The 12587-nt window shown below is 45.6% G+C and overlaps 1 protein-coding gene across 1 annotated transcript in view; it reads right to left on the bottom strand.

The window, feature by feature from the left end:
* Positions 1-5693, bottom strand: part of LOC109579033 (scavenger receptor cysteine-rich domain-containing protein DMBT1-like) — an 89891-nt gene extending 84198 nt beyond the window's left edge. The window contains exons 1-3 of the mRNA XM_070780464.1: positions 5546-5693; positions 3618-3674; positions 987-1304 (exon numbers count right to left, since the gene is read on the bottom strand). Coding sequence (XP_070636565.1) covers positions 987-1304; positions 3618-3674; positions 5546-5693 — 523 coding nt within the window. The remainder of the gene's footprint in view (positions 1-986; positions 1305-3617; positions 3675-5545) is intronic.
* Between the last annotated feature and the right edge of the window lie 6894 nt (positions 5694-12587).

Raw genomic sequence — 12587 nt, 5'->3', positions numbered from 1 at the left:
CCTGCATTGGAAGATGAAGTCTTAACCACTGGACCACCAGGGGAAGTCCCAGTGACCATTAACTTATACTCCTTCAGTGGCCCCAGACTGCAATGGCCTGGGAACTTAGTTCTGATGGGGGAGGATTACTGTACCGGGTGACAGGGTAGTTGGCTAGTTTCTAACTCCCTTTTTTTTGCTGGTATTGCATTTCAGTGTTGAGCTATCCACCAAGCCACCCCTAAAGAGTGCCTGGGATCTGCCCTCTAGCAGCTGCCCAGAAGAGGGGCCAAGCAGCCCAGGATGAGGCAGTTTCCTAGAGGAGAGCGTGAGCACAGGAGAGCCAGGTTAGCGCCGCACGTCCGTGAGTTCCGTCTGCATGGCGCACTGAACTAGGCACTGGGAAAGCTTTTAGGCTTCAAGCGATATGGACCAGGCAAACCAGCCTCCATTAACTGCTTTAAAGCATGATTTAACACGGTCATTTTCACCCCATTTCTATCTCACAGGATCAGTATTAGCCAGATAGGATTAGGAGTCAAACCAGCCAATCCTAAAGGAAATCAACCTTGAATACTCATTGGAAGGACTGATGTTGAAGCTCCCAATACTGTGGCCACCTGATGTGAAGAGCTGACTCACTGGAAAAGATCCTGACACTGGGAAAGATTGAAGGCACAAGGAGAAGGGGATGACAGAGGATGAGATGATTGGATGGGCTCACCGACTCAATGGACGTGAGTTTGAGCAAACTCCAGGAGATGGTGAAGGACAGGGAAGCCTGGTGTGCTGCAGTCCATGGGGTCACAAAGAGTTGGACATGACTTAGCGAATGAACAACAACAGAATGGGACATAGAGATAGCCCAAATCCCCCTGGAGGGGACCGGGTTTTGAAAACTGTTAATGTGCAGAGGAAACCACCAGCCCTCTCGGGAGGGGGTCCCTGCCTCACTGCTCATTTGCTGTCATGATCCATTCTGTCGGGGAGTCGTTGGGACCCCTCACCTGAGCAGATGGCTCCAGCGTCCGCCTCGTGACCACAGCTGTGAGTGAACCAGGTGTCGTGGGCACACAGGGCCAGGTGGCTCTCCTCACCACTGCAGTGCACATTGTCCAGGAGAATCTTTCCGAAGCCCGGGCCGAAGTGGGCACCGGGAGGCGCGGACACCGCCCAGCCGCACCCCAGCTGCCTGCATACCACGTGCGCCTCCTTCAGACCCCAGCCCTCGCCGCACACCGACCCCCAGCTGCCCTGGTAGGAAACCTCCACCCGCCCAGAGCATCTTCCAGGGCCGTTGACCAGCCTCAGCGTTGGCCAGTCTCCTGCGGGAGAGAACGTCAAGGTTAGTTCATGAGACTTCCCTATGGAACTCGCCCTTTGTCTGGCTTACAAATTAAAGGTAATCCTTCGATTACTCCACACGTCTGAGCACATTCTAGGCAAGAATTGCCTAATAATTACCCTGCTCAGTGGCGTGCTCTTTACCACCTACTCAACAAAGCAGATTAGATGGTAGACTATGGATTTGGAGCTTTAGGACTTGACATCTGCAGGACAGGTGTGAAAAATTAGGAAAATGTATCTCCATCAGTGGGGAAAAGAAAATAAATGGCTTACTCAAAAAATGTAATATTATAGCAGCTCAAATCAGTGAGATGTGTATATTTTCATATATGTGTGTATATCAACATGGATGAATCTCACAAATGTGCAGCAAGTAAAGAATAAAAGGTACTAAACGATATATAGGGACTAATGTAATTTGTGTGAAAGAAAACCACAAAATAACATGCACCAAGATGACATGATTCCTATTCATAAAATGTTAAAAATGAACTATAAACACAGAATTCAGGTCAGTGCTTCTCTGAGGAAGGAGAGAGCAGAGCCTGGAGTTGGGGAATTTGGGGAACCTTCAAATTTATCTTTATAATTTTTATAATGCTTTATTTTTTGATAAGACTGAAACATCAGTATAATAAAATGTAAGCATCAGTCATGTCCAGGTAAAGGGGACATCAATGTGGTTGTTGACTTCTTGTTTCTCTGTGTATTCTGAACTTTAAAATGTTTCTCTGGAAAGAAGGATGATCCAGTGCTGAAACCATGACGGAGGCTTAGCTGACCGACCCCAGTCCTGGAGGCCGTGACCCTTCTTGTCTTACTATGGTCTTGCCCTGAGCTCCTCTGAGGCCTCTGAGCGTGCAACTCCGTAGGGTCCTTCCTGGGCTCTGATAATCCCCCCAGGGTTTCACGAGAGCAGTGGTACATCCTGCCAGGAAGGTTCTGACCTGATGGGCTGGGCCAAGGAAAACTGGCTCTTCGACTTTGTGCTGGTGAGTCGACCACAGGTAGAACTAGAACAGCAGGGAAACGGTGATTAGGACCGAAGCATCTCTTTCTGAGACCAGACACAAGAGCACTTTGGAAAAGGACTCAACCAGCAGCTGGTGAACAGCTGCCAGCTATGCCACAGCACTACCAGAACCTCTGGGCTGGCCACATGTCATAACAAATGACCTGTTTCTAATGAGGCTGGGGTGACCTTCAGGCTGCTGTTAGAAAGCTTGTAAATGTGTTCTGCTGCCTGCCGCCCACCCCCCCCACCAAAGCCTTGTCCCCTTTCTGCATAAGGATGCTCAGCAGTAATAAAACAATCATGGAACAATCGGGCAAAAGTTCTAAGAATCATAGTATCCAGGCAGATTTGATCGTTGACCCCTCGGAAGACACTGTGTAATCTGATGACATGACCATCCAGGTACCACCCATCTGCACGGTAAGGCTGTGTATCTGTAGATCCAGTGATGAAATCATTGCCATACCTGGTATGTCAGTTGGTAACTCTTCATTATCTGCTGAGATGGAAAAACAAAAATATTTGCTGGAATTTGGCTTCATTAGTTTGCTCACATGTGAAATCCTAGCACTTCTTTCTGAGGAGGGATGTGAGCACCAACAGGGGGCTACCAGCATTTTCCAGAGTGATGCCTGGGTCTCTTGAGCAGAGGGACTTGCCGCCACTATGCACCGTCTAGAAGGACTGTTCTTAACTAAGACCAGAGCTACCCCAGCAGGGCCAGACAGCCCATCCACACATGCAGGGCTCACGTGCCCAGTCGATGAATCATGTCTGACCCTTTGCAACCCCACAGACTGTAGCCTGCCAGGCTCCTCCGTCTGTGGAATTTTCCAGGCAAGAATACTGGAGAGGGTTTCCATTTCCTACTCCAGAGGATCTTCCTGACCCAGGGATCCAACCTGCATCTCTTGTGTCTCCTGTACTGGCAGGTGAAATCTTTCCCACCATGCCACCTGGGAAACCCATGCAGGGCTTACACATTCATTTACTGATCCAATGAACTTTCCCTGGGTGCCTCTAATGTGCCAACCACTGTGACAAGTGCTGCAGATACAGTGATGAGAAAGGCAGATAAAACCCTTGTCCTCTGGAGCTTAAAATCTGGTTCCGAAGGTGACACTGGGCACCACGTTGCATATAGAGCCCTTGGCAGTGAGTTGTCCCCGGCCCTGACCTACAACTCATCCTTCCTCTGGGCTTAAAATGCTGAAGTGGCATGTAACAACGTACCACACCCATCTTCATTGCTTTACCTCACAGTTCACTGACCTACCTGAGGATACAGCTGGGTAGTTCACATCTTCCGGGATGGCAGAAGTTGAGAGAGCTGCTGGGAAAGCAACAGTATAAGAGAAATGACTCCTGACATTTAATACCAAACAGGAAGACAAGGGGGCTTCCCTGGTGGTTCAGATGGTGAAGAGTCCACCTGCAATGCAGGTTCGATTCCTGGGTTGGGAAGATCCCCTGGAGGAGGGCATGGCAACCCACTCCAGTATTCTTGTCTGGGAAATCCCATGGACAGAGGATCCTGGAAGGCTACAGTCCACGGGGTCACAAAGAATCGGACACGACTGAGTGACTAAACACAGCACAGAAAGAGAAGGACTTTATTCACCTGCTTCACATTTCCAGGAGAAGAATTCAATTAGCTGTGGACAAGTTCATTCAATACAGAACATTTAAAAAGGAACCATCAGCCTTGAAAACACTGTGCTAGACACCAAAGGCACATGTTGTATGATTTCATATACCACACGTTGTATGATTTCACTTATAGGAACTAATCAGATGAAGCACATCCGTAGAGATAGAAAGCAAGTTGGAGGCGGCCAAGTGCTGGGGGGAGGACTTGTGATGACACAATGGCTGAGGCCATTAGCAAAGAGCAGACCTGCTGCATGCTCTTGACCCAGCTGAGTACCACGGGGCAGAATCTCCTCTTCTAGAGAGATACTATCGCACTGGACACACCTCAAGGCCCAGAAACCCAGGCTCATGGTGCCTGACTGGGCACCAGGCTCTTAACACGAACTCACTGACTTAACGCTCACAAACGCTCCTTGAAACACACAGTCATCAGCCCATGTTTCAGAACAGAAACTGAAGCACCAAGGGGGAGAGAAACCCGGTGAGGGTCCCACAGCTGGGGGGCAGGAGAGGGCGCTCCAAACCCAGAGACCAGCAGCTGGCACTGAGCACCATCCTGCCAAGAGCCTGGGCCATGCTCCTCCAATTTCAGAAGAAATCTGAGCCACTTAGACAGGAGATGGAAGAACTGACTGGGCCCACCTTTTCTTTTGTAAACACTTGGAAGTGAATGCACATTTGTAAACTGGGATCGGTGGAGCAGTATTCACTATTCAAGCATTTAGTTATGTATTCATTTAATGAGCACTGAATGCCTATCAAACAGCAGATGCTATTCTTGAGACCCTGTGTGTGTGTGTGTGTGTGTGTGTGTGTGTTTGGCTGGGGACAATGTCAAAGATGAGAAAGATACGGATTCTGCTCCCGGAAGCTGATGACGTCATTGGAGAGATGAATGGACACACAACTGTACAGGAAAGGAGTAGAGCTAAGTGAGGACAGAGAACTGTGAGTCCAGAGGAGGGATGGCAGCTGCCGGTCTGGGGTGGGGGACTGGTGAGGTCCCTTCTCTCTACTCTTCACTTTCCTCATCTCAGAATCTCTGAATAGGCCGCATGCCTAGTCAGTGTTTTTAGTAGTTAATAGGATTTGAATGTGGTTTAGGGAGAAAAAAATAGTTCAGAGATTAATCTCTAAGCTCTGAAGTCAGATTGCCTGTGTTATCATTCCACTGCCTTTGGGGATAATATTTAACCTATTTGAGTATGAGTTTCCCTGTTGAGAGAAGGGAGATTACGGAAGTTTTCTTATTTGACTGTCAGGAGGATCAGATAAGAAAATACATGTGGGGCAGTTAACACAGGGACTGACGTGGAGGAAGGAAGTGCTGTCCACCAGGCACAGCGCATGAGTCACCTGGGCAATTTAAAATGTTCTGGCAGCCACATTTTAAAAAGTAAAGAGGAACAGGTGAAATTAATTTCAGTAATGTACCTTACTTAACCCAATACATCCAAATTTTGATCATTTCAACATGCCATCCATATAAGAATGCTGATGAAGCAGTATTACATTCTTCCTAGGGTACCAAAGATCCAGGGTGTATCTGACATGCACAGCGGGTTTCAGCCCCACAGAGCCACATGGAACGCAGGTCCGAGGGCTCACTGAAGATCACATCAGCATCCTCAGGGCGTGAATCATTTGATGGTGTAACTGACATGGCAGCCTCACAGATGATGGAGAAGGAAGAGAGCATGGACTCGCACCATGCAAAGATAAAATGACCTGTGTGGTGACTGCACACACCATGACCAGGAAGACGCGTCCCCTCTTCAAGTGACTCAGGGAAACAGTGAAACCTTTCCAGGTTGGCCACTTCCTAGACATCAGGCCAGATGTTCTGATTTATTTCGTAAATTTTAAAGATATGAGGTGACTCTTTAGGAACCTCCCGTTCTCATTCATTGACACACAGACCCACCGCCACGGCCCCCACATAACACAATCCTGCCTTTTCCTCCCACTCTTTACAGAGTGGGACTGACAGATGCTAGACCACCTCTCAGCCACCGGTCCTCAGCCCTGTGAGATTTAACCAGCCCCTTGCTCTCTCTCTGTCTCACGCTTGATGGCCAAGCTTGGGTGCTCAGTTTTTTGTTTTTTGTTTTTTTACAATAATGATATGTTTGGGGTCTTAATCTTCTTCCCATTGCTGGCTTTGAAGATGGGCAGGAGGCCATGAGCCAAAGAATTCAGGTGGCCTCTAGAAATTGGAAAAGGCAAGGAAATGGATCTCCGCTTCTAGAGCCTCTGGAACGAACAATGCCTGGTGTAGCCTTGGGTTTTAACTCACTAAGACCTGTTTTTGTCCTTCAGAACTGTAAGATAGTAAATGTGTGTTGTTTAAGCCACTAAGTTTATGGCAATCTTTTAAGGCAGCAACTCATACAATAAGCAAATATTACATGTGATCAAATGATGCTTCCTCCAAAGAAAAACTGAAATGTATCATTTATGAAAATTAAGGGATTTTGAAAACTCTGAGAAGTTGCGAAGATGAAGATTAAAAAAAGAGACACGTGTACCCCAATGTTCATCGCAGCACTGTTTATAATAGCCAGGACATGGAAGCAACCTAGATGTCCATCAGCAGATGAATGGATAAGAAAGCTGTGGTACATATACACAATGGAGTATTATTCAGCCATTAAAAAGAATACATTTGAATCAGTTCTAATGAGGTGGATGAAACTGGAGCCTATTATACAGAGTGAAGTAAGCCAGAAAGAAAAACACCAATACAGTATACTAATGCATATATATGGAATTTAGAAAGACGGTAACAATAACCCTGTATACGAGACAGCAAAAGAGACACTGATGTATAGAACAGTCTTTTGGACTCTGTGGGAGAGGGAGAGGGTGGGATGATTTGGGAGAATGGCATTGAAACATGTATAATATCATATATGAAATGAGTCGCCAGTCCAGGTTCGATGCACAATACTGGATGCTTGGGGCTGGTGCACTGGGACGACCCAGAGGGATGGTACAGGGAGGGAGGAGGGAGGAGGGTTCAGGATGGGGAACACGTGTATACCTGTGGCGGATTCATGTTGATGTATGCCAAAACCAATACAATATTGTAAAGTTAAAAAATAAAATTAAATTAAAAAAATAATTACAAAATTTTGATGTTCAAAATAGTTTCTAGTATTTGTTTAAAACAATGACATTGTTATCTCTCTCTCTTTTTTTTTAAGAATCAGCTGGAGCAACACTCTGAAAATCACCCCATACAAGCTACATTATAAAGGGCAGGTTATAATGAATTGGGCTTCCCTGGTAGCTCCGCTGGTAAAGAATTCACCTGCAGTGCAGGAAGCCCTGGTTTGAGTCCTGGGTTGAGAAGATCCCCTGGAGAAGGGATAGGCCACCCACTCCAGTATTCTTGGGCTTTCCTGGTGGCTCAGTTGGTAAAGAATCTGCCTGAAATGTGGAAGACCTGGGTTTGATCCCTGGGTTGGGAAGATCCCCTGGAGGACAGCATGGCAACCCACTCCAGTATTCTTGCCTGGAGAATCCCCAAGGACAGAGGATCAATGGCGGGCTGCAGTGCATGGGGCCTCAAAGATTTGGACATGCCTGAGCAACTAAGCACAGCACACATAATGAATCACTCAGCAAAATAACTCAACAGCAACTCTTTCATTTATTTTTCTCCTGTATTTTGACAAGCAATCAGAAATGTCCCAGGAAAGAGCACAAAAATGTTCTCTTACCTGACAGTACAGTTTCTGAATTTCCATCACCTATTGGGTACAAATAAATGAAAATATTTAATGTTCAATTAAATCAAATAACTTCTACCTCACCTACTTAATCATTTTTAACAAATCGATGATGTGACAGGTCAAAAATACCACATGTGAAACATAGTGAACTCCTGCTGAAATACAGCCCCTTGGACATAATAGACTCTCAGAAATATTTGCTGATTTGATTGATTTGAGGAAGAGACTCTAAAGGTAGTAGCTTCAACCTGTGATATTGGCTCCAAAGAATGCTCACCCCCTGAGAGCGGGCTAGTTATCATGAACGAACTAGAGAATTAAATAATAACTCTGCACGCCAAGACCTAGAACTATGCCCCAAGTGTCACTGACACTCAATAAAGTTTGCTCTTATCATTCCATGTACATGATCTCATTTAACCCAAATGGAGCACAGTGAAGCAGATGTTTTAGTCCTCTTTATTAAAAAAGAAAAGAGAGAGATGTTTTAATCCCCGTAAAAAAATGGCTTGCCCAAAGCTACACTAAATAAATGGCAGTGAAAGTGTTAGTTGCTCAGTCGTGTCTGACTCTTTTGCAGCCCCATGAACTGTATGCAGCCCACTAGGCTCCTCTGTCCATGGGATTCTCCAGGTAAGAATACTGGAATGTGTAGCCATTCCCTTCTCCAGGGGATCTTCCCGACCCAGGTATTGAACCTGGGACTCCTGCACTGCAGGAAGATTCTTTACCATCTGAGCTGCCAGGGAAGCCCAAAAATGCAGAGTGGAACTCAAACATGGAGATTCTACTGCTAAACCCATGGTCTTTCCCTCAACCCACAGCTCAGCTGGGTAATACACGCCTGTCTTCAACACGTTCCCACTGAGTTTACCAGTTGCACGATGCAAGACTCAGCAGTGTCCTAATGCTAATGCTAATGCTAAGTCGCTTCAGTCGTGTCCGACGCTGTGCGACCCCATAGACGGCAGCCCACCAGACTCCCCGGTCCCTGGGATTCTCAAGGCAAAAACACTGGAGTGGGTAGCTATTTCCTTCTTCAATGCATGAAGTCGTGTTCAACTCTTAGCGACCCTGTGGACTGCAGCCTACCAGGCTCCTCCATCCATGGGATTTTCCAGGCAAGAGTATGGAGTGGGTTGCCATTGCCTTCTCCCAGCAGTGTCCTAGTCCATCAATAAATGGATGATTCATGTCCAACATATGTAGTATGTTTTCCCTCCCCAGTTTGGCTCATCATTTCCAACCAGAAAAGCTTTTAGTTTTAAGTCAAAAGGAAATTTTGCATCAAATAAGGACTAATATTGCAAATTCAACGTGAAAAGACTTTCTACCTTGTGGCAATGGCAGTGACTCATTAGCATTCTTTTCAAGGAGAGGAGTCAAGACTTCAGTGGCTGTTAAGATGTAAAATATTCATTCTGAGCCCACATAGTGGGAATGAACATAGGTTGAACAGCTGCATAAGCTACACGAAGATTTACCAAGACTTTCCCTTAATACGGTGTTAGCAATAAGGCTTTTAGTAGCAACTCCATTGGCAAAAAGAAAATATTAATACTAGTTGATAACTTAAAACCCTTATGATTGAAAAGAAAATGAAGCTAACTCTTATGGAGGGATGAAAGTGGCCCAATAGCAGTTTCAACTTACTTGATGCAAATTTTCCTTTTGACTTAAAAGTTAAAGGGTTTTTTTTTTTTTTTGGTTGGAACTGATGAGCCAAACTGGGCAGAGAGAAGTGAAGTGAAGTGAAGTGAAATGAAAGTTGCTCAGTCGTGTCTGACCGTTTGCGACCCCGTGGACTATACACTCCATGGAATTCTCTAGGCCAGAATACTGGAGCTGGTAGCCTTTCCCTTCTCCAGGGGATCTTCCCAACCCAGGGATTGAACCCAGGTCTTCCACATTGCAGACAGATTCTTTACCAGCTGAGCATACTGCATATTTTGTAAATGAAAACTTACAGGTGGGATCATGTCAATGGCTCAGGAAAGTGGAAACAGCAAATAATGATAGAAAAAATGGCAATCTGATCCATCCCATTGTTTATTCTACGGTTTACTTTATGATCTACCTATTACCTTCCTGGGTGGTTCATAGAATGAAAAATGTCAAGTCAATAAAACAAAAACATGCATTTACCCCATGCTGGCTTTAAATTTTCAGTCTCTGTTAATATATGGAGAAAGAAAAGATTGCTTTTAGGAAAAGGGATATTGTTTCTAGAGAGGCTTCAATTCAAAATGAATTTTAAAATGAAAGACTATGATTCCCGGAAATAAAAATGCTGATGCTCCCTGCCTTAGTTCAGATGACTTTAATTAACCATCAGACACACGGACACATACTAGCCCAGTGTGTCTAGTAACACATCCTACAGAATCGTGGTCATGCTAGTTCCTCCCGGAGACTCTGCAATGTCTCCAAATAGGAGGCAGATGGTCCTGACACACACGAAACAGGTGGAACCAGTGGCTCTACAGAATTGTCTGCTTTTACGGCACTCTAAACCCAAAACCCACCTAATAGAACAAAACAGAGGCAAATCAAAGGGAAAAGAAAGAAACAAAACATGTACGACAAAGAGCAAAACACACACACGCACAAACACACACACACACACACACACACTTCCACCAATATTTGAGCTGCCTGAATGGACTTTAGAAACTTTTACATTGTCATGGATACAGTCATTCTGGTTGAATACAACTGGGATTTTTAGCAAATAACCCAGTTATTTGCTCTAGATCCGCTAGATGATTTCCTTTGTTTCCTTTGGTACACACCTTTGTGACTTCAGGGTTGGTTGTGTAAGTATCAGTCACATGTTTGGTGGAAATTCATTTGTTTGTCTGGACCACTGGTTCTCAATCAGTGGCAACTTCCCCTACCCCCACCCCGCAGACACTGGATAATGTCTGAAGACATTGTTGGTTGCCACAGTTTGAGGGGTGGTCCTTCAGTGGGTAGTCATCAGGACACTGTTAAACATCCTACAATGTGCAGGGCAGCCCTCATCACAGAGAATTATGTGGCCCCAAACATCCATTGTGCTGAGGCTGAGAAACCCCGGGCTAAAACAATCAAGACAATTACTAACTGGTCAAACACTTGTGATTAGCAATACATGGCCTGGACTGACAGTCAGTAGAACAAAACTCAGCGCTATTCTAATTTCCTAAACTCCTGGTTTCTACACCTTCATTTGACTGCATACTTTTTAGTGGGAAAAGCTTATCTTTTAGCTCCCCACCGTGCTCTGTGGAAATAGAACGCACTCAGTGAATGATTATGTCACTGCTGACTTCCGGTGTTTTTCCACAGTCACTTTGGAATCCAGTCCTTGTAACGGAAACCCCAGTACCTTCCATTATATTTCTCTGTTTAAAATCCATTTCAACATCTATTTGCTAGAAAATTCCTGCGCTCAAGTTGAATGCCTCACCTGACAACTGCCTCTTGACTTTGGGCTCCTACAAGTGGTCATAGATTGTCTACACACATGATTTTATGGCACTCTAAACCAAAAACCCAACTAATAGAACAAAACAAAGGCAAATCAAAGAGGGGAAAAAGAGAAAGAAAAAATATACGATAAAAAACCAAAACACACGCACAAACACATGCACACACACACTTCCAACAATACTGCACACAAGTGCAAGCTCTGCTGATGGGATTAGTGGAGATGCTGTCTGGATGATGGGATGTGCATCCTTGGCGGGAGAGGTGACTGTTACCTGAGCAGATGACACTGGCGTCTTCTCCAGGACTGCAGTTACGGATGTACCAGTCGGCATGGGGACACTGTCCCAGAAAACTCTCTCTTCCTGTACAGTCCACACCATCCAGCAGAAACTGGCTTTCCCCTGCCCCCAAGTGGACCTTCACCAGGGCTGCCAGGGCATGCCCACAACTCAGTTGCTGGCATACCACCTCGGCTTCATGTGTGTCCCAGTGGTCATCACAGACCCTGCCCCACTGGCCGTGGTAGAAAACCTCCCCACCTCCAGAACATCTGCCTGCCCCATTCACCAGCTGCAACTGCAGCCAGTCTTCCAAAAAAAAAACATTGCATGTTAGGAGAAGGGACACTTTCTGCATTAACCCGTTTGTTGAGCTGTTCAATAAAGACTTATTGAACACATGCTGGATCCCAGTAGATGGCCCTGTGGCTACTATGATTCACAGACCAGACCTGGTCTTTCCCAGCCCAAAGTTTAGAGTTTAGTTTGAGGAGACTAGAGGAGGCAGCCCCATTGATCCAACATTAAGTTTAAACTTACAATTCTGCAAGGTGCTAAGAAGCAAAAGTGGAGATGTTCATAATCTTTTGAGAGCATAAGGGGTAGGGGTTCCAGGATATCTTTTCTAAGGAGGGATGATGGACCTGAGGCTTAGAGGAAGAGAAGGACGGAGTTAAGTAGATAAAGAGGGATGGAGTAGAGGCAGAGCCTTCCTTGATGCATTGAGAAAAGGCAGAGGTTATGAGTGATGAGAATGCATAGAAATCCCCAGATGCAATCATTCTGTTTGGTAGTACTTGTAAGGTTGGGACCTACTCACCATTTAAAAGCGCACAACCCACCAAATCACATCAAATGAGGAGTTACAAAACCTTGACTCACCCACGGGAAATGGTGTCAGCATCTCAGCATCTAAGAGCAAAGAGGAAGAAACGGGATATCATTGCTGTCATTGAAAAACAGTCCACCCAAGTTTCTTGGTGAGCATTGTACGTATGCGATGATAGCCCCGTGGAGTAGACGTTAAGCTAAAAGCGTGATTCCAGGCGTATATCTGGTAGGTTCTTTCTAGAAACTGGTAGTATCGGGTTGGCCAAAAAGTTC

The sequence above is a fragment of the Bos indicus genome, chromosome 26, assembly GCF_029378745.1.
Source record: "Bos indicus isolate NIAB-ARS_2022 breed Sahiwal x Tharparkar chromosome 26, NIAB-ARS_B.indTharparkar_mat_pri_1.0, whole genome shotgun sequence".
Classification (NCBI taxonomy): Eukaryota; Metazoa; Chordata; class Mammalia; order Artiodactyla; family Bovidae; genus Bos; species Bos indicus.
Note: the sequence above shows the minus strand (reverse complement) of the source record. Positions and strands in the feature narration are given on the sequence as shown.